General features: G+C 33.9%; 1 protein-coding gene across 3 annotated transcripts; it reads left to right on the forward strand.

The window, feature by feature from the left end:
* Positions 1-27,227, forward strand: Dronc (Death regulator Nedd2-like caspase). 3 transcript variants are annotated; one of them, XM_069827717.1, is made up of 8 exons: positions 1-273; positions 3,435-3,572; positions 4,898-5,088; positions 9,675-9,855; positions 11,710-11,886; positions 12,132-12,364; positions 14,100-14,328; positions 17,176-27,227. In XM_069827717.1, the coding sequence occupies exons 2-8, from the start codon at positions 3,441-3,443 to the stop codon at positions 17,314-17,316; spliced, it is 1,284 nt and encodes a 427-aa protein (XP_069683818.1). In that variant the 5' UTR covers positions 1-273; positions 3,435-3,440; the 3' UTR covers positions 17,317-27,227. The 3 variants fall into 3 exon arrangements, with proteins under 3 accessions (XP_069683818.1, XP_069683817.1, XP_069683819.1); XM_069827716.1 differs by having other exon boundaries at positions 3-338; XM_069827718.1 differs by lacking the exon at positions 1-273 and adding an exon at positions 3,236-3,318.
* The last annotated feature ends 133 nt before the right edge of the window (positions 27,228-27,360 follow it).

A 27,360-nucleotide genomic window follows, 5' to 3' on the forward strand; every position in this document is an offset into this window, starting at 1 on the left:
TTCTGATATGGTTACGACACGAATCGATTCGCAGAAAAAAAAAACGCTGCTTGTACTTAAAGTTCCATTATGAAAAAGTAGATCGTCATACATAGTTTGTAATTATTTCTTCCTCTTGCAATTTTCCGCTTTTTGTGAGCTGTTGGTGGAATTTAAGGTTGTGTATTGGCCATTCTGTGAAGTGTGAAGGATAACAGCTGAGAGACGATAGTCATCTTGCTGTGAGCGCGGTAGCGAGTGAGGAGTGGCGAAATTGTTTTCTGTGATTTACCGGTAATTTTGACGGATTCTTGTAATTTTTTAATTGTATTATTGTGCTTGTGCTCATTTCGATACTCGTAAGTAGACAACATTTTAAGACTGTCTTAATATTTAATCAAAAGTACAAACGTATTTTATGACACGTTAAAACAGATTTGTTTTCGAAAGACTATAAGGAAAAGTTGTCATTTTTTTTGTTCGGCTCTTCTTTCTCAAGTACTCTTAAGTTTGAATGTTAATGCTGCAGTAATTAACAGGGAAATTTGTTTCTTCATTAATTTTGAGACTGCCTCTATTCAACAGGTGCAAATCATAAGTGGATATTGTTACGACAGTTATTGAAATATAGTGAATACTACTAGTGTTACAATAACAGGGGGTTCACCTTTTTATGATTGCATCATATTCATTCATTCATTAGTGTTCTGCCGAAGGGCAGATCTTTCACTCCAAACCCAGCTTTCTCGAATCTTTTCTATTTTCTGCCTTCCTCTTTGTCTCCTCATATGATCCATATATCTATATCATCTGATATATATCGTATATCATCTGATATGTTCTTCTGCCCCAAACTCTTCTCCCGTTCACCACACCTTCCAGTGCATCCTTCAGTAGGTCGTTTCTTCTCAGCCAATGACCCAACCAATTCCTTTCCCTCTTCCTGATCAGTTTCAGCATCATTCTTTCTTCACCCACTCTTTCCAACACAGGTTCATTTCTTATTCTGTCTGTCCACTTTACACATTCCATTCTTCTCCATATCTACATTTCAAATGCTTCTATTCGTTTCTTTTCTCTTCCTCGTAATGTCCATGTTTCTGCTCAATACAATGCCACACTCCATACAAAGCACTTCACTAGTCTCTTTCTTAGTTCTTTTTCCAGAAATCCGCAGAAGATGCTCCTTTTTCTATTAAAAGGTTCCTTGTGATTGATTAATTTCACGTAATGTACTTTTCAGATCTTCAGGAAAGTAGTATCGAAAACTTCAACAATTGACTACTCTGACAGCTGATTGTTCCCACATAGACGAGCGGTGAGGCACAAAAAGTCCATTCGATGATGCTGTGCTCACCTTTTTGTCTCTCCTCTGTACGAAAGGGAGGAGGAGTAACCTATGTAATATTAACAATTGGGTTTTTTTTATTAAGAGTACTGACAAAATTTATGCGACATTAATAGTTATGTTAATCAAATTACGTGGGTTTTGTTAAATGATTTGCATCAGCAATATTTGCATAATGGATTGAATTTTTAGGTGCTAAATATTAATCATGCCATATATTTTATGGTGGCTAAAATAACCCGGTCCCACTCATATGCCCTCCTCTCATTTCACACATAAATTGTGGTTGCAGCTGAAGGTTGTTTCATACTTCCAACACAATTTACTTCGTAGGAAACTTACTTTAATTATTGTTATATAGTATTTAGTACAGCTTTCCTTAGTCATTAGGGCACAGAGGTCTCTTAACAATATGCATAACGGACAATGTTCAGGATTTAATTTGTGAAATGATCTTTAAATTTTAGCTTAAAATTACTTTCCACCACTCTCCTTTTCTTTCACTGCAATTAGGAAATAGATCATATATTAATCGTTATTAATATTTTAATTATTGTAAATGGTAATAAACGTTTACCTTGACTGGAAAAATCGTTTCCACAACAATTTTAGTGATGTGAAGCATAGGGAAGAAAGTTGCCTCTTGTTCTGTCCACCTGAATTAAAAACACCGCCTCCACTCCAAGGCTCCTTCCTGTTAATGTGTAGCTTAATTAATAAAAAATGAAAATCAGAAAATTTTTACGGAGGAGGAACAGATTTTAGAAAAGATAATTGAAAATGCTCGCAACAATGTAATACATACAATGGTGCTACGCGTCCAAGTTCAATCTGCGTCCAGAAAGAATGTAAATCACCATTCCCTTCTCTCTCTGGCCTTTATGACCTATGAGTAAATACTAAGCTGATAAAGAGGTGTTTGCTGTCCGTGCCAACGAGTTATATGACATAGTGGTGAATACACGTGTATAGGAGGTGCTGAAAGTGTTGTACCCGTATAGATACTGTGAAAGTGTTAATATTGTGCACCATATTTCTTACACACATTATATATACTATCTCACTCATTGCATTATCTCTTGTAACATGACCTCACTCAGAGACGAAAAAGTACTAACAACTAGAGCAATTAAAGCTACTAGAGCTCGTCTCTTGCATTCACAGGACGCAAATTTAACTTGGGGGCGTAATAGCTATCTGAATTACTCAGTCGTAAATTTGTATTTAACTTCATTTGCAGAAATCGGTCACAGCAATTCCAATTTTTACTGTTTTCCTCAGCGAAACTCTTCTGCATATAATGTAAAGGAATTACGAATTTATGACTTAGGTTTCATTGTATTAATGTATTTTTAAGTGAATTGTTAGATCGTCACTGTGGAGGCCGTGTAAACTTAATAATTAATTTTCGCCATTTTTAATGACATTGTGGTTTAAATGTTCTAGTTTAAATCCAATGTTTGACTCTTCTCTGCTGCCTGCCCTCTCTCTTTCAACGCTTAATCCTCATCTGTCTCCTTTCTCTTTTCATCCTGTTCTTTACCTAGATCTCTTTCTCTTCTCGTTCTCTTCATTTTCTAGACTGTGCATTGTCACTTTTCTTAATAACTATGTGAAAAATAATTTTTGTTCCTGGTATGTTAATTATTGTATGTAGCCTAATTATAATTTGCTCTGAATTCTCTTTTCATTCAAGGATTCTTTTGTTCTTGATAAAATATTCTCACATCTAATTTTATCTTTTGTGATATTAAATTTATCTTTAAATGTTGAAAAAATATGTGAAGATTTGTAAATACCTATTGTAAAAGTTTATCGTTATCATTGTTATCTCTGTGAAAGTTTCTGACAATGGATGAAAATTAAAAAAAAAAAAGTCTTATAGTTGAAGCTGACGTTCGATTTGTTTCATAGATCAGCGATGTTTACATTAAATAACTTATCATGTATCTTATCAAGAAGTTAGTGATGCATTTGCCCATCCCTTAAAAGTGAGATAGAAGAATTTACACTACAACTTGTTGAGATGATCAGAGAGTCATTTAATAATTATTTTGTTGTATGTAAGTTGCTAAAATAAATTGTATTCCTTTAATTTTGATTCTAGATCAAAATGGATCAAGAACACAAAAACATAATCACCCGAAACTTGGTACAACTCGTTGATGAGACTGACTTACATGTGTTGATACCTGAGTTACATACCAGACAAGTATTTACTGAGTTAATGATGGAGAAATATGAGGTAAATAGTGACATGTTTTAGATAGGGCTTATAGTTCATTAAAATTGTTATGAAACTACATCTTATTTTGAAGAATAGATGATCCCACATTTCCTCATATTCAGAGTGTTAAAAAAGTAAATACGTAAAGATTTTATGGAAAATTAATATTTATCATTGTCGGTAAAAAAACACAACTTATTTTTCCTTGTATGTATCCATCCTTTGTGCCAGTTCTTTCACCATTACAAGCTAACAATGTGTGTCTTCTTCGGTAATTCTCCAGGAAAACTACACGTAAGAAGGCACAATTTTCTTCACTTCGCGGCTTCTGTGAGATTTATATATAAACGTGTGTTGTTAGTTTGCAGCCACAAATACTTTGGACATAAAAAACGTGTGGTACCTACTTTTATATTCTAATGTACTGTTGTAGTAGCTCCCTCCCCCCTTACGTGTTACTAATTAAATATAATTACCAACATAACATGCAGGTGGTTCAGGACGATTTATTAGAGAAATAGTCAATTTCCCTAGTATTGCGTCCTAGACCTCTTATTAAATTGTGATGTCTCCCTCCCTTACACACTAAAATGGACTAAAGCAACCCGGAAAAAATGCCGAAATCTCAGGCTGTCGAATTGAACATTTTATATTGAATATGTATCTCCTAATATGGAAGTTTCCAAATTTACAGTAATATTTGCAGAGATAGAGGTCTGCAGAAGAGTGTAGAACTTCCACAAAATTCTTTTATGCAATTCTTTGAAACGTCAGAAAAAATGTCGAGCTGAAAAAATGACGATAATACTTGGTGGAGTCCCACAAGGAAGGATGAGAAAAATAGTATACATTACTGAGCAAAAGGAAGGAAGTAAGATTTAATAGTGATAAAATGTAATAACGTTACAGCATATTACAGACAGTATCTTGTAACAAACAACTTATCAGTTATCAGATATGAATTATGCAGAAGTTTGTGCTATTTGCAAGGCACGGATTTTAATGCACTATAAAGTACTATTGATACTTCGTATATATTTAACCAAGCTCCCTTCGCATCTGATAGCAGATATTTCTGGTTGCTTTGAAAGTTATTAAGTTCTCTTTATTTTCGTTTTCATTGTGGTAATCTAATTATTATCCAACCTGTCCCTAATAAAATAAGACAGCAGGTGATTGTAAATACATCTGGTAAACATTCATACAAATGAACGTAGGGGTAAGAATAAGCAAGACAGGTATCGAGTAAGACATGTAAATGTTAACAAAATACTGTAGCCAACAATGTACATCATAAATACTCATAAAAATAATTAACAGCAGCCATTTGTTTGTTCTAACAGAATGAGCTTATTCCACTGTCAGAAAGGAAGAGAGAATTATATCTGGATTTGCAAAGAAGAGGACCAGAAGCTTTCAATCATCTAATAAGTTCTCTGTTGAGAACAGGACATCATGATTTAGTTCGACGACTTCAACCAGATCTCGATATCAGGGAATGCTTGGAACAAAGATCAGAACGAAATCGACATGGGTAAAGTGTTCATTAATTTACAATTTTAAGTGAAGTTTTAAAGTTCAAGCTTTAAAAGTATATTTCAAGATATCATTTTTTTTACTATTGCTAGAGTGTTTGTCCTATATTTTGGAAAAGGATTGCGTAATATTAAGAAATTTATCAGATTGTTTTTCAGCTATACAGAAAAAAAAAAAAAAAGAACTTAGCAGTAAAAGAAACTGAAGACAGTGGGGAGAAATTTGTTACATGTGTGTTCAGTTCTTCCATTGTGTTATTTGATGTATATTTTCCATTCTATTCTTTTAGAACTCGACTCTTTATTGCAAATCTAAGCCCTCATACAAAGTTATTTGAAATTGTGATTAAATTATTAATTATTAATTGCATTTCTCTTTTTAACGTTTCTTTTAACAGAAAGTTGTTCACAGGTAATAAGGTGATGATGCCAGCTGTAATGAAGTCATGAGAATGGAAATGCATATGAGTGCTTATTGTTATTGAGTTATTGTTATTGAAACTAATCTGTTTGGTATTAGAAATTAGTTGTTCATGTCATATATGGATAAATATAAATATTTTCACTATCACCATTGCTGCCACTGGAACTGCTGTTCGATTAAAGCTAGCTTCAGGATTGGCGTTTGGGATCCAAGGGAAACAGTACTGCCACTTTGCAAAACACGTGCACTGAGTTCACTTGAATTACTCTTCAAGGTAGGCAGGTGCTTGTGACAGCTTATTACAAAACATTCTGAAACTGACACAGCAAAGGAAGACAAAATTGCATCTTGAAATGACAACACCGATACAAGCTGAAACAGTTTCACTGGATTTTATGTTGCTTATACATCACTATGGGATAAGTAAACGATCTGTTTGGTTTATCTGGATGATTAGAATCAGAACGCACGAATTCACATGACTGCATTTACATTTAATTCTTTGCCATACAGTTTTTTTTAATATTTTGGAATGAGTGAATCCTTGGCTTCTGGATCCTCTCGACTCATGGATGATGATGACGATGATGATGATGATGATGATGATAAATAAATAGTCCACCATTTTGGAGTGACAGTTACCATACTTGACCATGAAATGAGTGGGTCCAGGTTCAAATCCTGGTTAGGACAAGTATCTGGTTGGGTTTTCCCCCCAACCACTTGAAGGAGAATTGTTGGGTAACTTTCGGCCTTGGACTTCAGACTCATTTCGCCTTCATTAATTTCAACTTCATGTATGATCTACAATACTTTCAAGTCAACCAGGAGATCCAGCAGACGTGGTGCCGTGATTCACTTACAGGTATCATCTGTCTGAGAAAGCTGCATATGATCCCAGGAGTCGAAGGGGCTTGCACAGCAGCTACGACAGACCAGGGATCTGTGTAACCCCTTCGGACAGATGGTACCATGGTGGATCGTGGTACTTATGGTGCTTCGATCTTCAGGTCAGTATAGGCTGCAGAAGGATGTATTACGTGATTTGTGAACAAATGTCATCGATCTGAGGAGGATACGGATAACAGAGAGACTCTGTCAGACCTGAATGCCAGTTGAATCGATAAGATGGCACCAAGCAGTGAATCGTGCATTTACAGGAATGTGACCCTAAGGATTTCAACAATCATCCCAAATAAGGAGGTTGGCACAATAAGTCTCAGGCTGCAGTGCAAGTCTTCAGGCCCTCCTCAGAAAAAAAAAAAAAAAAAACATAAATAAATAACACCAGTGAATAATTCTGTGGTTCAGTGTAAGAGCCCTGTAACCTTTAAATTTGAAGTTAAAGAAAATTGTGAGTATTGTACATAATGGTAATGCAGTACGTTGTCATCTCTCTTTTATCCCTGATGTGGATACTTAGGCCTACACAACAGTAAGAGGTATGATTCGTATTAGTAACATTATTAAATTTTTTGGGGGTTGCAGGGTTCTTGCACGATTACCTCTTAGAAAGAGCTGAAGATATGATCTGCAACACAGGTGGACACAATCTGTATGGTGCCAACAGATTATAAATCAGATACGAAAGGTGGTTAACAACCATTTCTACATTACATGGCTTGGTTTGTTGTTTTGGAAAGAATAGCTTACGTCCTCAATTACTTCACGCGGTTAATGGTCAGCTTGGTTTTACACGATCCTGTCCTCAGATATTTGTGTTGTCTCGAATGTGTAGTCAACTGTCCGAAGACTGGTTGAACCTCATAAGTGACACCAATAAGACATCACTCATGAGGCAACTAAGCCAGAAGATAATGGGATAGAGTGGCCAGTTCCTTTCCTTCTCCATTGCATACATCACTGACTAGTAACATAGTTTGTCACTAATCACACTTCAGATGTATACAATAGTTCACTAATCACACTTGAGATTATGCAACAGTTCACTAATCACACTTGAGATTATGCAACAGTTCACTGATCACACTAGAGATGTATGCAACAGTTCACTGATCACACTAGAAATGTATGCAACAGTTCACTGATCACACACTGGCACAGCTGATGATCAATTTCAATCGGCGCTATGCTCTATGCATTCAAAACTTTTATCATTGACCGCACTTCACGCAGCGGGAGATGGAATAGGAACGTCCATCTTCAACCAATGCAACGAAGCTACTGAGAGCACTCGGGAAGTTCTGCTAGCGCATGCGCCATACCAGGACATTACTCTATCATGTACACACAGTCGCTTTGCTCTACATTTATTTATTTTATTTATTTATTTAACCTGGTAGAGATAAGGCCATCAGGCCTTCTCTTCCCCTCTACCAGGGGATTACAACTACAATATTAAGAATACAATTACAATTATAATTACAATAATATTAAATTTACAAATACAATAAAAATCGAAGTACTAAAAGATTAACTGATTAATAAAAGCTAGATAGTTTATTGTAGAAGTTAAGAAGAGTTAAGAAACATTTTTTTCTTATTAATTAAGTAAAAAATTAAACCTACACTACACAGTAAGAAAAATGCTTTATAAGTTTGCTTTTGAACGCTACTATATTCCGACAGTCTCTGATGTCACTGGGTAGGGTATTCCACAAGCGCGAGAGCGAGATAGTGTATGATGATGAATACGATGAAGTCTTATGTGTTGGTATGGCTAGTATGCGGCTATTTTGTGTGCGTGTGAAGAGATTATGATATGATGACAGGTAACTGAAACGGGAGGCAAGGTAGGTAGATGTAGAGGTGTGAAGGACTTGGAAGAGGAGAACAAGAGAATGAAAATTTCTACGTTCGTTAAGCCGTAGCCAGTTTAAAGTTTGGAAAGATGGGGTGATGTGGTCAGCGCGACGGACATCGGAGACGAAGCGAACACAAGGATTATGAACACGTAATCTTTGCGACTGGTTGACATTGAGGTCAGTCAGTAGAGAATCACAATAATCGAAGTGGGGCGTTACTAATGTTTCCACTAGTATTTTCTTGAGTGATAGCGGGAGGAATTTTCGAATGCTGTTTAAGGAATGTAGTATGGAAAGCACTTTTTTGATAATATGAGTTACTTGGTTATTCCAGTTTAAATGCATATCAAAGTAAACTCCTAGGTTTTTAACACAAGAAGCAAAAGGGATTATTGTGTCGTTTAACTCGACTGGAAGGGCAGGAGTAATGTTGCATAATAGACGTTGATGTCCCACTAGGATTGCTTGTGATTTTCTTGCATTGAGAGTCAAACCAAACTTTCTGGCCCATGCAGATATAGATTCAAGGTCCTCATTCAGATTGTGTATTGCGTCATTAAGTGAGTCGGGGGTTGTATGGATATAGATTTGTAAATCGTCTGCGTAAAGGTGATGCTTACAGTGCTGTAGAGTCGAGCAGATGTCATTTACGTAAATAGTGAATAGTAGTGGTGATAGAACAGATCCCTGTGGGATCCCAGACGATACGCCAAGAGGAAGTTCGACTTCCAATGCAAACACACTGCTGATATTCACTGAGATAAGAGGAGATAGTTGGAGTGATCGTAATTTTCTCGTCAGTAAGTCGATATTTACAGTGTCAAACGCTTTACTGAATTCAAGTAGTGTCAGTATTGTAATTTTACATTCGTCCATAGCTTTTTGGATGTCTTCTGTTACTTCCAACAGTGCAGTCGCTGTACTGTGTCGAGTCCTAAAACCTGACTGATATGTGTCCAAGAGTTCATATCTGTTTAGGTAGTCAATGAGTTGTCTGCATCAATGAGTTGTCTGAGTCAATGAATTGTCTGGGTCAATGAGTTGTCTATGGCTTGCTAGCTGTGGGACGAGTGGGAAAGTTACTTTATGGACGCGCTTCGGTATATTATACTATACTTCGGATCTCTGCACATACATCTTATATCATAATCATGTATGAAGTATAGTATAGTATAGTATACTATACTCTCAGGACTCAGGAAGCTAAAAACCAAGCAGGAAGTGCAGCTTAGAAGACCAAAATTACAATGGGTTGATCTAGAAGCTTGGGGAAATCATGTGCCTGGTTCTTGATAGTGATGGTAATGGCTATAGTGGTGTGGATGGTGTGATGACGAGATTGTAGTGACAGATGTGGAGGCAGCAGTGATGACGAATGTTCTCTTGTTTCTTACAGAACTACATTGTCACAGCTTCCTGGTTACTTGTCCGAAGTGCAGCATGAACTTTACCCAAGACTTCAGACATTGGCAATTCAGGAACCACAGTCTGTAGTGAACTTGGGTACCGAGCCTTTGAAGGTTAAAGTAACAAAGGCTACAGTTAGAAGAGATGTATGTAATGCTAAAGGTGTTCCGGTAAGTAATAGTTAAATTTCTGTATAGAGTAAGAAGGTTTCCTTATATGTGATTTGTGCCTTATTCAGACTACTGCTAGTTTTACTACTACAGGGTATGTATTGACCAATTTTCCTGGCACTGTTGCTAGCCCTTTGTGCACTGTAATGGGACCTGTTTTTATCGAGACTATCGTCACTCTTATAATTAAACTGCAAGATTAATAGTGTAATTGCCACCGGTGTAGCTCAATAGGCTGAGTTGCTTGTCTGCCGATCCAGAGTTACGCTCCGCTTGAGCTGATTATCTGCTTGGGTTTTTTCTGAGGTTTTCCCCAACCATAAGAGGAATGTCAGGCAATGTATGACGAATTCCCAGCCTCATCTCGCTATCATCAATCACATCAATGCTAAATATTCCAGTAGTTGATACAGTGTCGTTAAATAATCGACTAAAAACATATTAATCATATCTTAAGTTAAAAGAATATGTTCGAAATGATGGCCATCTGCTTAAAGAAGAGCTTTGCTTCACTTCAATACATTGTTAAACACTAGGTCCAGGATTTCTTGTGTAATGTTATGAAGAACATTATGAATGCCAAGTAGTGGGCACTTGTGTAACTATTGAGGTGCTTCCGAACCTTAGTAACGAATGCTTTGTGAATATGTACATATCCCAATAAATGTAACCATGCTTTTTCGATATAAAAATGTTAGCTCTGAATTCACAATCCTGTCAGAGCAACCAATTACAAAACAATTCTAATGTTACTGTCGAGATTAATATGTCTTTAAACAAATGAAATCTTATATGGTACTCACTGCCCATACAGTAGCTGCTGGAAGTGTCGCCCATCTTGTATGAGACTTAATTCACATCATTCACAGGATCTGTTTCATTAAACCCATTCACTAAATTTAATATTGTTTTTCTATACGAACTGGGCAGCCAGCAAATTTACGTCTAAAACTTTCCCTTGTTCTGCCAGATGATTTCTTTTTTCATATGTATGTTTACAGAATGTGTACACGCTCACACACTGAATATGTAACCTTCGCAAAAAACAACAAAATGTAATAAATTGCACTTATTCTTAGCTGACACGACTGATTTCGAGGGGGGAGGGGGATTCACCAGCTATGCAACTTTCAAGGATAATCTCTGTTTCTTTCCCTCTGGTACAGACCGATTATTTAGTCCTGACACTCGATGACACGAAAGAGGGGAAGTAATAGGAGCAGTGGGGAGAGCTCCAGAGTAAAAATTAGAGCAAGCGGTCAGTAAAGCAATACAGTACAGTTTAACTGTACTAGAAACATCCCGCCATACAGCACGCATGACATCCGATCGCTCTGAAGGCAAGCAACTGACTAACCCAAACATCCCTTAGCATAACTAAATGGACTTGCCTGACCCAGGTGCACATTGCCGGCAACTGTCAGGACTAAATAATCATACTGTATGTACACAACAGCATATGCGTGGATGATAACATAAACACCAGTCAGGAGTGATGAAATAAGTTAAGCAGATAAGGGGAGAGGAACTTGTGAGAATAGTCATAGCAGCATATTTAGTTGGTTAATTATAAGACAGGGATGTCCAATTTTTAAACTTATCAAATTTATTAATGTATGCAAATTTTAATCCAGCAAAGTGCCATGAGTTCGTGGATGCAAGCAGTGGTGGTAGTGGGGTGAATTTGCACTGGAAACCTTTGCTGGGATTCATGTAATTCAGTGAAATAAACCGTTAATATTGTTTGCAACATGGTAAAAGAATTGAATTGTTGCAAAACGCTTAAAATCTATAATAGGAAAATATGTATTATTTTCGTGACAGTAATATTTTTCTTGTTCACTTTTTTTTCAGGTATATCCAATGGGCTCACGACCTAAGGGTCACGTCCTTCTGATTAATAATGTTGAGTTCACAGCAAATATTGAAGAAAAAACCAGGATTGGGTCCCAAGTTGACGAGAAGAATGTTCAAGATCTGTTTGAACAGTTTGGTTACACAATAATACCATTCCATAACCAAGGATTAATGGTAAAGAATATACCTATTTTTTTTATAACATATTAGACGAGAGATTATGAGAGACTGGTTGATCATTTGGTTGGCTGATTCTTTTCCTTTCTTCTTCGCTTCCTTTCTTTCTGGCCCTAATTATGAGGTTACAACCACTCTTCGTACTGTTCACTAAAGTACATCCATTTAGAATGTCGCAGATGAGGGTGAAGAATGAGAGAACACTAGCAGTACATTCAATGGTTTCATTTTATTGCCCACAGGACATGAAACGTAAGATTACGTCATTTGCTCAGTCACCAGTGCATTCACATTGTGACTCTTGTGTGGTGGTCATAATGAGTCATGGAAGAGCAGGTGACTCCAAAAATGATAACTCAGTGGTTACGGTAGAAGGTCAAGAATTGAAGTACGAGTGGATTATAGAGCAGTTTACCAATATAAATGCACAATATCTGAGGAACAAACCTAAAATATTTATTTTCCAGACATGCAGGTATGAAAAAATCAAGATGCACTTTATATTATGTTTTTTAATAGAATAGATATGTATGGTCTAGTGGTCAGAGCTTCTGCCTTTCAGCTGCCCCAAACTCAGAAGTGGGTTACACATAAGCCACTGCTAGGAGAGTTTAAAGACATGGTAACATTGGGGGAATAAAAAAGTCACGTGTTAAACATGCATACATACACACACGTATATATATTTATATTTATATATTGTTGTTGCCAATGCTCATTAAACTTGAATTTCCTCCATACTCCGCATGCACATGCATGGGGGGGGGGGGGGGAGTTGTGTGTGTGCGTGTGTAAAATAAATTGTTACAAAATTTAAAAACTTTACGCAATAAAAATATTAATATTATTTTCCTGAGGAAGAATTGCCAAGAAATAGCAGTTTTGAACACAGTTTTTATATGGGAATTTTAAGAAACGTGAGTGAACTTTAATAACTCTTACTAATAAAGTAACTTATTTTGTGAAAATAACTATGATTTTCATTGTACAGTAAAACTTCATTTATATCTTTTTATTGGGTTTGAACAAAAAAAACGTAAAACTAATATGATATTTAATAACATCTGAAATAGCATTTGAAGACTAAATGGGGAGAACGAGTTAAGTCAATTTAGTAGAATTTTCACAAGAGAAATTTATATCTTTACAGTTAAGCATCAGCTGCAATTTAAATAAATAAATCTTTGAGTCTGTAATACAGTACTCAATTTTGTAACATATATTCTTGAAGAATGTAATATCAAGTACTGTACATCCAATAAATATACTCTTATGGAACGTCACTTCCATAATATTGTACAGTTAATTGAATTTACATATTTATAAATTTATTTTGTTTATAATAAAATGAACATTTCCATCATGCTGTTATTTCTGACATTCAGAGTAGTTAACACTACATGTATTTAAAATAAAATATTTTCATTGTTTCTTTATGAATGCAAATGAAATTTGAGACAGTGTTAATAAATAATAAGCATTATGATCTTTATTTTATTATTTATTTATTACTGTATTCGCGAAATAGTATTATTAACTATCTTGCGAGCTTTTCATTTTCTATAACAAATTTACCATATATTTCCACAGATAAGATGATGGTTGAATCATAAAAAAATACCCTCAAAACTGGGGGTCTTCTTATGTGGTAGATACAAAAAAAGAGAGGCTTTAAATCGTACACTGAACCCATTATAAAATACAACAAATCACTTAATTATATATTTAAAATCCTCTGAAATCATCACATTCGTAGTCCAAGGCAAAGAGTGAATGTGGTGACTGGGTTTCTACTTCATCAGTATTTCGTAACAAATCGTCCTCTGTGCCATTTATAGTGTTAGACAATCTGCATTTTTGAAAGATTTTATCACTGTTTCTGCTTTCACTTTTTCCCGTGACAGTATATAGTTTGGGGTCGTCTTAAAGACAGATATAAGCTGAAATCATAATATTATGCTCGAAATTTATATCTCGTCTTATCCGTGGAAATATACTGTACTTGCACTTCATGTTCATTAGTTTACCAACAAAATGAAAACTTGTTGTATTACCTGTGAAAATTTCGTAATCAAGTAAGATCAAGTGGGGTAAGTGTGACAGTGTATATTGCTTTAGAGCAATGTTGTATATTGTAATGAACATGTGAAAAACACTATTTTTTTTTGTAAGAGATTGATGATGAAAATTTGGTTGTATTGTTTTAACAGAGGCAGTGAAAAGGATTATGGTGTGAAAATGACATTAGGTCGTGTGCAGACTGATGGTGGTGGCAGTGTGACCATCCGTTCTATGTCTGATATTCTGATTGGATATTCAACTTTGCCTGGATTTGAATCTAACAGAGATATATACCTCGGTACTTGGTACATACAAGCAATATGTGAAGTATTCATGAAAAATGCACACGATACAGATATCGAGGATATGCTAAAAATGGTAAGTTGATTAGCTATTTATTGTAACTCATGAACATTGTAATTTGGCTTTGCCTGTTATGTTCAGAAACAAGTAATTAACTAATAGTGCTGATCACTGTTATTAATTATTGTTACTAAAATGTGCCAGGATTTTTGGTCAGTTTCTAACAATTCGTAATTATCTAATTGTGCATAGCTAGGTGAAAGAGAATTGATGTCTTATATTGGGACTGTAAAAGATAGCTATTAAAAAAGAAAAATACTATTATTAACACTTTTAAGTTCACGTATTATTATGAAGTATTGGTTTCGGATTAGCAGAAATGCGTGTCCAAGTGTATAATATACTGCTCTCACTGCGTATAAGTTGGTAGACTAATTTCCGTATTCGCGTAATTCTATGTTTTGTACTATAACACGGTAATATAACGGAGAGTTGATAACGTGATGACAATTTATTCCGAATGTAATAATAATGACGAGAAAAGAATTCGGACTTATAAGAATGATACAACACACGACTTCTTCCTATACCCACTAAAAATTCTAAGTCCGTAAATTGTTATCCTTCCGAGTAATGTTCGCCGAGAATATGTGGAGTGCGTCCTTACCGCACGCGTTCTATCTGCCCTCTGTCTATATGCCAAATCTACCCTCTACTTGCAACCACCAAATATCCTCATTTCGCCCTTCTATCTATAAATCACGTGTATGAATCCTGATTGGCCATGATTACTCTTACGTCACTTAAGACGCGCTCTTCAAAAATTGTTCGTTAACTAGATCCTCCCCCACTTCCGGTGTTTTCTGACAACTCTAACATATTCCAGACTGTCTCCTTTTCGAACCTGGCTTGGCGTCATCTTGCTGACCACCCGCAGGCAAAGTCCACGTATCCCCTCATCGGTCAACTCCACGCCTGGACACATGTTTCCTGTCCTCGTAGCGTGGCTTCGGCAATTCTGCCCAGCTATTACTTCCTTTTCACATTCTGGAACTTTCTTACACGCCTACGCTTCCTATCCATATAAGAATATTAACAAGAAATACTAATCCGATGAAAACCTCCTTATCCTATATGAGGAACCGTCTCAGTGTAAACTTTTAATATCCACTTCAGCACCCAGTCATGAAAAGCCAAATTTAAAGTAGAAACATTAAAACTTTGGAATGGCAAATTATGCATGAAATTGTATATTTATTTACAGTTTTATGAACATTTTGAGCGAATATTTTACTGTTTAAAGCACGAATTTTTTTAGGACTTCTGATCTAAAGTTTCTAAAGTAGCATCCGTGATTATAATGTATGACTCATTAACAATAGAAATAAAAGAAATGAAAATATAAAAACAGAGATGCGACTTATAATGAGTCAGTATTGACAAAACATAAGTTGTTTAATAAACCAATAATAAATTGTATGACCAAAACAAGGGAATAATTTGAGTTATTCCAGTGCTGATTATCTGGTTGGGGTTTTTCAGAGGTTTTCCTCAACTGTGAGGCGAATGTCAAATCACATGGCGAATCCTTGGCCTCAGCTCTCCAAATACCATGTTACTGTCACTAATTTCATTGATGTTAAATAACCCAATAATTGATGCACCATCATTAAATAACCAGCTAGAAAAAATTAACACAGTATGTGTCAGAATATTATATAAAAGACAGATTGTATATATAGCTAACCACCTACAGTGCAGAGAAGGAATATAGACTAATCATATGTAATACATTTTTGTACCTATTACCCTCACTAAAGGATACATCCACAAACGACCATAAGTGAAAAAATTTAATTCTCAAGTTAGTTTTTTTGCAGAGATTTGTTGGAGTTAGATTGATTCTTCTGGTTATTTTCAGTGCGTTGTATATATTTGTACAATGTTTTTCAGGAAGTTGTTTTGAATGCAACCTTATAAAGATACTTTAAAGATCAGTGAGAGTAGAACATGAATTGAGGTAGTATGGAGGGGGATTGTGTCAACCATCTATATTCCTTCTCTGAGACGAGTGTTGACAATAAGAGGGTTAATTGATCGTGATTAAGTTGTATCCAAAATATGTGTAAAAGAAATCAATTATAGGAATATACTGTGTGTTCAGTTCAAAGTGTGTCATGGCTCGCTGTATGTCGTCATGTGGCTAGCCGATGAGTCTAGAGAATTCAATCTTCCTACACTTCTGCAGAGGTGTATTACATATCTGCCAGAGAAGTTACCTAGCAAGCACGGCGTTCATTCTGAAGAGTACTTACCAATACGTACGGTAATGCCGGTAGTGGCAGGAATGTGAACTGTTTCGAAACATGTACTGAGGTGTCGGGATATGGGGAGAGGGTTAAGACAATTGCTTACGTATTTGTTGACATTAACTTCGATGGTCAATATGGACACTGAGAATTTGATTTGTATTGTGGAATGTTGCCGTAGGCAATCGATGATAAATACCCTGTGTACGACTTGCCCGCGCAAAACACAGCTTGAAAGAGGTTATGGTAGCACACAGACTTTACAGACCGCCATCTGTTGCTACGACGTTCAAGTTATACGGTACACGTTCTCAAGTTCAGATTGAACGCCTTGATTAATAGGCAACTTCTCAGACACAAAAGCTGAAACTCGCTTCAAATCGCTGACTCATCAACAGTGACGTCATGACACACTTTGAAATGAACACCCAGTATTAAATACCCTGTCAGGTGTTTCAGTTTCTTTATCGATAATTCAATATTCTCAAGTTTGTAGTAATGGGATGTAAGACATTGCTACATTTTCCATTGATAATTAAGGAAGATTTTACATTATTTCAATTAGTGTGTTGGTTAATTGTAATCATTGTCTGTTTTTCCTGTTTTTCTACAGGTGGATCAGAAGTTGGCCCATCTTATTTCCGAGGATGGTACCATGCAGACTTCGTCATATGAGAATAGAGGTTTCCGTAAATTTTATTTCAATCCTGGTTTGTACAATGAGACATCAGGAAGTGGTAATACTTCGATATAATTCTTCAGGCATCAGTTTGCATCCTAGTTGTGCAATTTAAGAACAGTATTTCGTAATTTGTGATTTTTTTTGGAAATTTAATATCAGAACATTGTTAGAGAGAGAGCCACTTTTTGGTATTTTTTTTAATGCTGGCTGGACAATGGACAGTGTCCAAAAAGTCACAGAAATAATCACTTATTTATAATTAAAATTAGCTGGAACTGTTTAGCTCAGAACATTTTCACATCATGATGCTAAGCATCTTATAGTTAAATGAGCGAGCATAGGTGCAGTTTATTGTTGTGAATTTTAAACACACATTCTGAGCTTTTTATGTTTTTGACTTTTCAAGGCATAACTATTGTTTTTGCACACTGTTGAATTGTATTTCGCAGTACATAGCCTACTGTATTATTTGAAGGTAACAGAAGAAGCCTCTTAAAAATTAATTGTGTAATATCATGAATTTAGTTACAGCTTTCATGATTAGTTGAAGAATTTATGACTACTCCAGTGATTATAGTGTCAACAATAATAATTTAATTGATAGTTTCTTATTGCCATTTTGATATAAAATATTTTATATATTGAAGTGTAGCATATGAAGGAGTCCAATATGACATCTTGTCATTTATGTGACAAAAATATGAAGCAACTTTAAAGCCAATAATTCCAGTATTTAAAAAAGTTGTTCCTTCAGTTTTAGATTTTGATAAGACTTGGTGCTGAATGTATGTACCTCTTTTAATTAAAATGTTCAGGAAGCACTATCTTAACATTGCTAACAAATTTTACATCATGATTAATGGGAAGTATGCCTTCATTTGACTGGTGCCTTTTATGACAAGAATACATACCATGTGATCATTTCAGAGCTTCCCACCTTGAATAATTTTAGATGTGCAGGGGACAAGATGTGCGATATAGTTTTCGAGGGTGAAGTTGAAAATCACTGCTGATCGAATTTTCTGTTCCCCCCTTCACCTCCCTCAACTCCACTCCACCTGCACTTTTGAATTTCAAATTGCATCCCTTACTTCAGATACATATCTGTCTACAAAAAAGATTAAAAGTAAAAATAAACAACAGTAGTAGTAATGATAGTAGTAGTAGTAGTAGTAGTAGTAGTAGTAGTAGTAGTAGTAGTAGTAATAATAATAATAATAATAATAATAATAATAATAATAATAATAATAATAATAATAGAGTCAGAAACGCCATTCTGTGAAGATACTGTGTGTCTTAGAAGACAAAATTATAGTTTGCCTGGTAGGACCGGAGTTCCTGTTCTGGAATTGTTGTGTTTTTTTTTTTACACACTTTAACATCTTAAGTCATTTCACGTGTATTTATGAGGAGACCATGAACTATTATTGTGATTCTGTTCCTATTGTCACTTTAAAAATGGCTTGTATTCATTTTTAACCCCTGTAATCGTATTATTGTTATTCTTTAAATTATACCAAAAAAAATTAATTCAGTCCATTGTTTCTGAGATATAGCTATAAATATGCGTATATCTGAAATTACGTGGTTGGGGGGGGGGGGGAAGTTTTGAAATGAACACATGGTACATATAATTATACGTAACTTTTTCTGTGTAAGTAATTTTAATTGTGACATTTTGAACAAAGTGTACAGCAACAAGCTACTGTCAGTTCCTGCAATACTGTGATCTTATACTTATTGGTTTTGTATGTAGAAATGGCTCTAAAAGGAAAGATTAATTTGAAACTAATAAAAGAAGATTAGTTTTGAAGTATAAGATTATTATCCAAAGAGTACAAATTTTAAGTAGTACAGCAGATAGTGAAGATTATGCGTTACTGTTAAAAAATTTGTTTGTTCTTTAAACATATCACCACATTTTATTTACAGATATTGTGAAAAATCATTGTCATTATCGGTATTATGATTGAAAACAGATTATAATTTGATTAATATCAGTACATCATAAAAGAACACATGCTAAAAGTGTTGAATCCACGATGGGAGCTATTTCAAATCAATAATAATTGAATACCCCCTGAAATAAGGGTCTAAGTAGATGGGAAACAATGTACCATATACCCTTATTCTGGGGAGATATTCAATTATTGCATATTATGGTTATGCACTTTACAAGTAATCTGTACGAATATAAATATTAGTGAATAATAGCGAGAGTTGCATTGTGTAAGTGAATGAAATATTGTATAATATGATATGGAAGTATAAGAACGACATATCTCACATTGTAGATCCAACACTTTTACTGAAGAATTGATTAAAATTTTTCCCTTGAATATAAATATTGGCACAGGATTATTAGTTTGAGTTCCAGTTGCTGGGTTATCTCACTTTTAATGTATTTCTATTTTTGATGGCAGATCTCCTGCATATAACCTTCAAAGGCTCAACACCTGCATTGAATCAGAGACGTGCAATATTGCTTAATCAGATACCACTACTGTTAAGGTGAACAATTTGCGCTTCTTACTTTACTAGGTATAATGAGAATGGATTTAGGAGTATGTCTCTCATAGGAGATCTCAGTACTCCATTGTTTGATCTCATTGTATGCACATATGCAGGAGATTTGCAACAAAGTTAACAGATTTTTATAACTCTCCAATAGCTTGCTACAATAAATATGGAAAAAATCTTTCTTCATACAGTTTTAATTATCATGCTCTCTGAGTTTTCAGTCTTATAAAACGTTCTTCAAATTGAACATTGCTCAATGGTATTTGGATAGGTCTTAATAGAGAATGTAACTTTTATAATATTAATCAATTTAGCGTATTTCATTGCATTTGTATTGAAATTATGTCTTTAGGTTTAAAGCATTAAACATGAGTTGTGGTGTGCCTGGCATTGAAAATATCGTGCTCAGATACTTCATGTCAGTAGGTCTAAGTACAGCCTTCATATCAGTAAAAAGAAATAACTAACTGGGTTTAACTTATATTTAGAAAAGAAGTGTTAAATATCAATATTATGATTACTGTACACAAATACAGAGAGAGAGAATTGTTCTGCTACGAAAGGTGCATGTATGAGCTAAAATCTGGAAAAATGTTGTTTTGTATTTATTTTTTCAAGTACTAATATGGAGAATATTTAATTATCATTCTTAAATCATTAATTTCGGGGAAGAAAATCTCCATTAATATTATCGTATTAAATTTATTTAAATTCTCCTCTCTTCCATTTGGAAAGTATATGTTAGTTAATTAAAAGCTTTTAAATTATGCAAAATCAGAAGTTTTGTGGAAGATGTTGAAGAGAAACTGTATATTCTGAAGACATTTTTTAATGTATACTTTACTATAATTTATTTAAAATTATAAATTAACATTAAGTATTGGTATGTGAATTTGTCTTAACATTGATAACATATCTTTATCTCCAATAAGAATTATAATGAATATGATATATCCTTTATAAAAACTCACATTATTCTGATCTATAAATTAGTACCTGAACATTGTTTCAAGTAACAATTTTTTAAAATTGGGGGGTGTTAAAGCACATTTATATATTGTATATATTGTGATTTGACTTTCTTGAAACTATTTCTTTTGTAGTATTCTTCACTAGCAGATAAAATTAAGACTATACACTCATTTAGTGTGCAAAACATTGACTTTTGTCTGTCAAAGGCTACAGATGTTTGTGAATAAGAAGATTTTTAGTTTTGTGTTGAAAATTTAAAATCATGTTGTTTTACAGAGAATAAAATGAGACACTAGAAAAATAAAGTTAACAATATGAATCTTCCGTAGGAATTCTTTATAAGACAATTTATGACACTTTTCAGGGAATAAAAAAATATATTCATATCACATTTTTGACGTGTGTTTCTGGGCTTTTGGAAGATAAGTTATTCAGTGATTTCAATCAAAATGGAGAAAAGTAGCAAAATTTTACTTATTAGTAATTACTCAATTTTTTTCGTAAAGAAAAATACAAAAACATGAAGGCAGGATCTTTACTTTTAATATTATGAGTATGTACACAATAAGTCATTGACTTAATGTTTTCTTAATGAAATAATCATTTATATGAAAAATGGTTTCCATCCACACCTGTGAACATTATATTTAGGATAGTTTTTTATATCTGTTTCCAATTGCAAATGCATAAAATCTTCCATTGTAATGTTTTATTTGTAATGAGATACGTAATCAAGAATTTTATATGTAATAGTAGTATGATCCTTTCTTCATGACTGCTTGCTTGCTTGCTTGCTGCCTATAGGTGTGTGTGTAATCACAAAGACAGAATCACACTTCATAAAGCCTGAACTTTTTAGCAAAGGCATATTTATATGCAAGCTGGGCAAATGGGCTGAAAATTTAAATGAAGAATGGTATGTCTACCTCATCCGTCCAACCAGTCAATGTGTTCATGTACAGTAGCTTGTTGCTGATAAATACGAGTAAAATACAGCAAACTTTCGATTTTGTGGGCTAATCACCGAACAAATGCATACAGATAACTGAAAACATGGATAATACGATTTTGCTTTTTAGTGCAGAATAAACCTTTTTATCTACTAGGCGTACAATACTGTGTTTGAAAATTTCATATGGCAGACATTTAACACATTCAATTGTCACTTTGAACAGTAAGTTTGGAGTGTGTTGATACTGTTCTATATTATGAGGAACAATGGGATTTTAATTACACTGATATTGTCGCACTTTTTAACATTCATGCTTGTATTAATTATTGTACATGTACTAGAGAGAATGATAAAGATAACACGGATTATTGTGATCAATTACAAGTGTTCAATCAGTCAACATTCATCTCGTCTAGTCGTCAGTTAAGAAATGTACATATAAACATGTTACAGTCAGATTTACATCAGGAAATAAAGTGGGAAGAGGTGGCTCATTATGGACAGACTATTTTTATATTCACTTTGAGACTCGCACACTCAAATTCCAAACTTGGTTCATATGTATTCAAAAGTTTGTGACAAAAATACAGTAAAATAAACTTCAATGGTGGACAGATAACCTACAAATCAGATAAACCCCACACATATAATCAAAAGAGTTTGTTGTACTTTTACTCTGTTATTTGTAATAGAGACATTTGCACTGAAAATATAGAACTAAATATATGGATATACATAGTTACGCATCCCTTTATGGTTGTCAACAAGAAATTCAGGAAAGAATTTAGGTTTTTTTATAAGTTGACAAATTATTTTTTATTTTTATAAAATATATATTTTTTAATTTTTAGTATATAGAAACATGTGTACACTATTGTCTTGTCTGTTCTATGGTGCTGGAAGAAGGAAGGAATTTTATAACAGCAAAGTGAAGTTTTATACTTGAAAACAGGCTTTCTGACTTCTTCCAAGATGTTTTTTAACTTTCTAGCAATTGAGGACCATTCTTAAGAAGTTATTGAGAGGATGCTATTGTTTGTACGTGTAAACCTAGAGAATAAAACAGATTAGATTGGAGGAATATGAATAGTTTCAAATATTTAATAATTATTTTGAGAACTCAAGTATATCAATATTATTGAGATAAATAAAGTATAACTACAATGATGAACTGAATAATTAATTCATTTGTACATATAGGCTACATACGGACATCATGGTCCTCCATATATGATGCTCTCCTCATACCGCAAACTCTGTTATACGCTTCATACAGTTACCACAAAATCGGCCATCATTTCTATGGTAGTAACTTTAGTTTCTATAAACCCGTTTAGTAGGGAAAATGTATAGAAAGAATTTTAAAATGAGTACAAGTGCATCTTGTATGTCTAATGTTTTCTCCTTGTGCTTCAATACATTTCCGACATCTCCAAAAATTGTTCTGAAATTCTACCACTCTCTGTTCGAAGTGAATTATCAGATATTTTCTTGTACTTTCTGCATAACTGAAAACTACAGAAACTCGCTGCAATAGCTATACACCATTTTCAAAGAATTAAAAAAAAAAAAATAAAAATAATAATAATAATAATAATAGCTTCCACTACATTACGCCTGAATGAATGATCCCTTTAGTGTTCTTAAGGAGAGAGGACGGTATTTTTTGGTAAAAAATGAGTAAACTTTCAAAAGATTTTTTTTTTAATACACTGTGATATGTGTGGAATACATTGCATAACATTTTGTGGGTATTTGTGCCATTATCGAATGTTGAGACACCATTTTTAAACTTCTTGCGCTCTGGATTTTTAAATCACAACCCCCTTTGATTGTTGTTTCCGGTAACTTTATTTTTTTGCTGCATTGCCAGACAAAAATGGATATAATTTCTGAACTATTAAAGATATATGCATGAAATTTAGAACACACATTCTCTAGACTATTAGGAAACATTTCTCTGTAACAGAATTTTGCTAATTGATTCCATTTTAAAAATATGTCTGCAAAAAAGGAAATAAAAAAAGTGTTATTAAATTTTAATTGTATATTTTACAAATGTAGGAACTAATATCAAAATTCTGCTACAGATAATTCATAGAGCATGTTTTTACAAGTAAAATGTGAAAAAAAAACTGTTTAAATTTATCTTTAAAATGGCTTAGATATATCAGTTTTGGTAAAATCCTGCATTGGATACATTTTTTTTTTTTTACAAATCTGGACCCTCAAATAATTTTTTTTCAAAATATTTATATTTGGTTGAGTTGCCATAGCCATGAGCTTTCTACGTAAAAAAAATTAATATTTTACACCAAATAGGAAAAAAAGTTAAGAAAAAATACATTCCTCTCCCCTTAAACAATTAGAAAAACACAAGAGTTCGCGTAACATTATGCACAAATCCCTTCAGTAGCTTACAACAGACACGTGAACTACATGAAAAAATGTCAGACAAACACCCTGGAACTTAGGCTGTACATCAGTCATCAGCACAGTGCACCCTTGGGCTAGCGTCTCTTACTCGCAGATAAGAGATGCACTGGCGTTCATCCATGGCTGCTGGTGGGTATGCTTTCTATCTCTCCCTTCTGCACAACGGTGCATATTCTGATATACTTCTTTCCCTTTACCCATTTCAGCGAGTGCTAACGACCACTGCTGTATATGATAGGTGCACTGGGAAGCAACGTTTCTGTATGTTCCATGGCATCATATCTGTACTCAGAGGTATTGTATGATAAGTCCGTTTTATCAACTTTAGGATGCAGACAAAAAACAAATTTCAGTTTTTCTTCTTTCATCCCTGTTAAGTTACAAATCTATTTTTATTATTTTTTATATAGTGGAACCATAGTATACCTTGAAAAGTATAATACACACACAGAAGTAAGCAGAGTTATGTGGGATTATCATAGTATAGTATATTTTCATCTTCTTTTGAAAAAAAAAAATCATTAAATCCGAAATCGGTCATTTCAGGACTTAACTGAGGTTATGTTTAGATAGATCGCACCCTAAGTAATTCCGTAATGCTATAATCTAAAAACAGCAAAATTTGGACTTTACATACAATATCTCCGAGGTACAGACATATGGAGGACTCGTGAACATACATACAGTACATAATACACACACAGACGATTTCAAACTAATATCATTTTTCCATTTAGGCATTTAGTATAATACAGAAAGTAAGAAAATATTAAGTGTATTTCATCATAATCATATTTATTGATTAGATCTTAAACTTATTCCGAACTTCAGCTGAATTCTTCCTGATACATTTATCCAAAAAGCAAAATCACAGAAAATAAGTATTCTTGACATTTTTATCCCGCAGAATTTTTGTTAGTATAGTACTAACATACCAATTTTTTGTGAGCCTATTTAATTTCGTGTCGTAAATGAGACTCCAAAAGCGCAACATTACTGAAGAAACGAAATTGTGATTGTGAAAATGTAATGCTGTAGAGAAAAAACCAAGACTTTCAATACGTTGTGATAATTATGACTTCAATTTCAGTGGAAGTGAGGACAGTGACTTCCAGAAAACGGAATAGCAAAATAATATCTAGAATATTGTAAGAATGATAATCCACTATCATTAATTGTTAATACAAGTGTAGATTGGTCTTTTTCAATTGCTTGTAATGGAAAAAGCTCAATCTGTTATCAAAATGCCAGGAGAATTAAAGTTTTAGTCCTAGAAGTTAATGACATTAAATTTTAAGAATCTGATTTTCTGTTTCTATGTAATAGAAAGGAATGATTGCATAAATGTTATGTTGACCCAAGCACTACATTGGCTTAAAGTCTAAGAATACATTTATTTTAAATTAGCTTGAACGAGAGAAGTGTTATTTTGTATAGTGCAGTTAATATACAACTATATGATTTTAAGGTTGACAACTAGAAGGTCAAATGGGGTGGCCTGACCTGAATATGATGTTGTATTAAGTAAGGCAAGATCCTTTAAAGAAAATATAAGGATTATGTTATACAGGTAATCTTTGATGTAATGTGATCAAGGAGCACATTTTCCACACTTAGCAAGCAACTCAGGAGAAACAGAGGAGATTATTGCATTTTTAACAAATATTGCTACTGTTATGTGTCACATAAATTTTGATTCTTACTTTTCTTGTAAGCGATGTTGAAAATCTTGTCCCTTTGTCTGTACACAGGCTTTGTATCTCTAACAAGCTTTCTGTTATTCTGTAAAATATTCTCTAACATTATGTGTTGAATTTCCATGTGAATATTTTCTTGCTTATAAATTTCGGTGATTTGATATGTAGGTCTTGTTTTTCAGTTTATCTCAGAAGCATAAATAACACAGCATTCACTCTGTCTATATTGTTACTAATTAATAATCTGTCTTCAGAAACTTCTTGCAGTACCTACATATGAATATGTAATTGTTGAGTCATATTGATATGTTTTTTGTTTTCCTTCTTCATTTAACAAATGCAGAAGATTAACAATTTGTTCAGTTTAACTTTCAACCCTAAATCTAGCATTAAAAAAAACATAAGCCAAATATGGGATATGCATTCAAATTGTACCAGACACTATCTTTTTATTAAGAACAGGAATTTTGCAAATATCTTGGAGATTTTCTGTGGACCAGTGTCTGATTTTCTGTGAATGAACATATAGATATGCAGAGTAAAACATATCTTATCTGAAAAGATAAATAAGTATCTCGTTCACCATTATGAGCCAAAAATCACTTACAGTATCACATCCTCATAACAGGGTCGCAAACATGTAAGAAATACACAGTTATTTAAATGGGTAAGTTTCATTTGCTGGCATTTATTTCCTTTATTATTATGTCTTACGTACTTTCCTGGCGAACATTTCAATGCAACTGCATTGTCATCCAATTTTTCCCTTTTAAAGATGTATCGAGATTTCTTCATTTAAACGAATATTGAGCTTGTAGTTGTAAAACTGTTCACATTCCTATAACAGCATCTTTACTGGACATGGACACTCAGGAAACTTCCTTTAAATTTTCTTTGCAATTTTCTTACAGGCTTGTATGTAATGTACATATCATAGATACAAGCACTTTGTTACAATGACTAAATTGCCATTACTTCTATCATGAAGAAAGCAGAAAACGAGCTGAGTGAATCAGAACAAAATTCTGCAAACAGTAAGTGATCCTGAATTTTCTCCAAGAACTCTCTCACAGAACTCATCCAAGGTCACTTCTTGGTCAGACTACATAAAAGATTTCCTGTGGATTATAGCTGTACATAAATTATGTAAAGCATTACTTATTTAAAGATTAATCGATTTTGATGGGAAACCATTGTGATCAAATATGTAAAGCATATAGTAATATAATTCATGTAGCACTTTTATCTGTTTGTATTTTGTTTCCAGACAATCACAGTGGCCATTTTTAAATATATTTTGATTTTATTGATGATTATGTATGTATGTATTTCTTAGAACTGTTATTTCCATGGTGCTATTTGATGAAAACAAGATTTCTTACAAATATACATCTGTGTTTATTATTTTTACGCAACCTTTTCATTTCATACAATATTAAGTAAAGGCAGGTGTACATGGATCAGCTTTATTGGCTTCTAGTGTTTAACATGATGTAAAGTTGACATCTGACTTGTCTTTATAGAAGAGGAAGAAGTGGT

This window comes from Periplaneta americana, chromosome 6 (assembly GCF_040183065.1).
Source record: "Periplaneta americana isolate PAMFEO1 chromosome 6, P.americana_PAMFEO1_priV1, whole genome shotgun sequence".
Taxonomy (NCBI): domain Eukaryota; kingdom Metazoa; phylum Arthropoda; class Insecta; order Blattodea; family Blattidae; genus Periplaneta; species Periplaneta americana.

Excerpts from the sequence above, each read along its gene's own strand:
- Dronc (XM_069827717.1), top strand. The coding sequence starts at position 3,441 with ATGGATCAAGAACACAAAAACATAATCACCCGAAACTTGGTACAACTC. Across the intron at positions 3,573-4,897 it reads TAATGATGGAGAAATATGAG|AATGAGCTTATTCCACTGTC; the intron begins GTAAATAGTGAC and ends TTGTTCTAACAG. Across the intron at positions 9,856-11,709 it reads GTAATGCTAAAGGTGTTCCG|GTATATCCAATGGGCTCACG; the intron begins GTAAGTAATAGT and ends CTTTTTTTTCAG.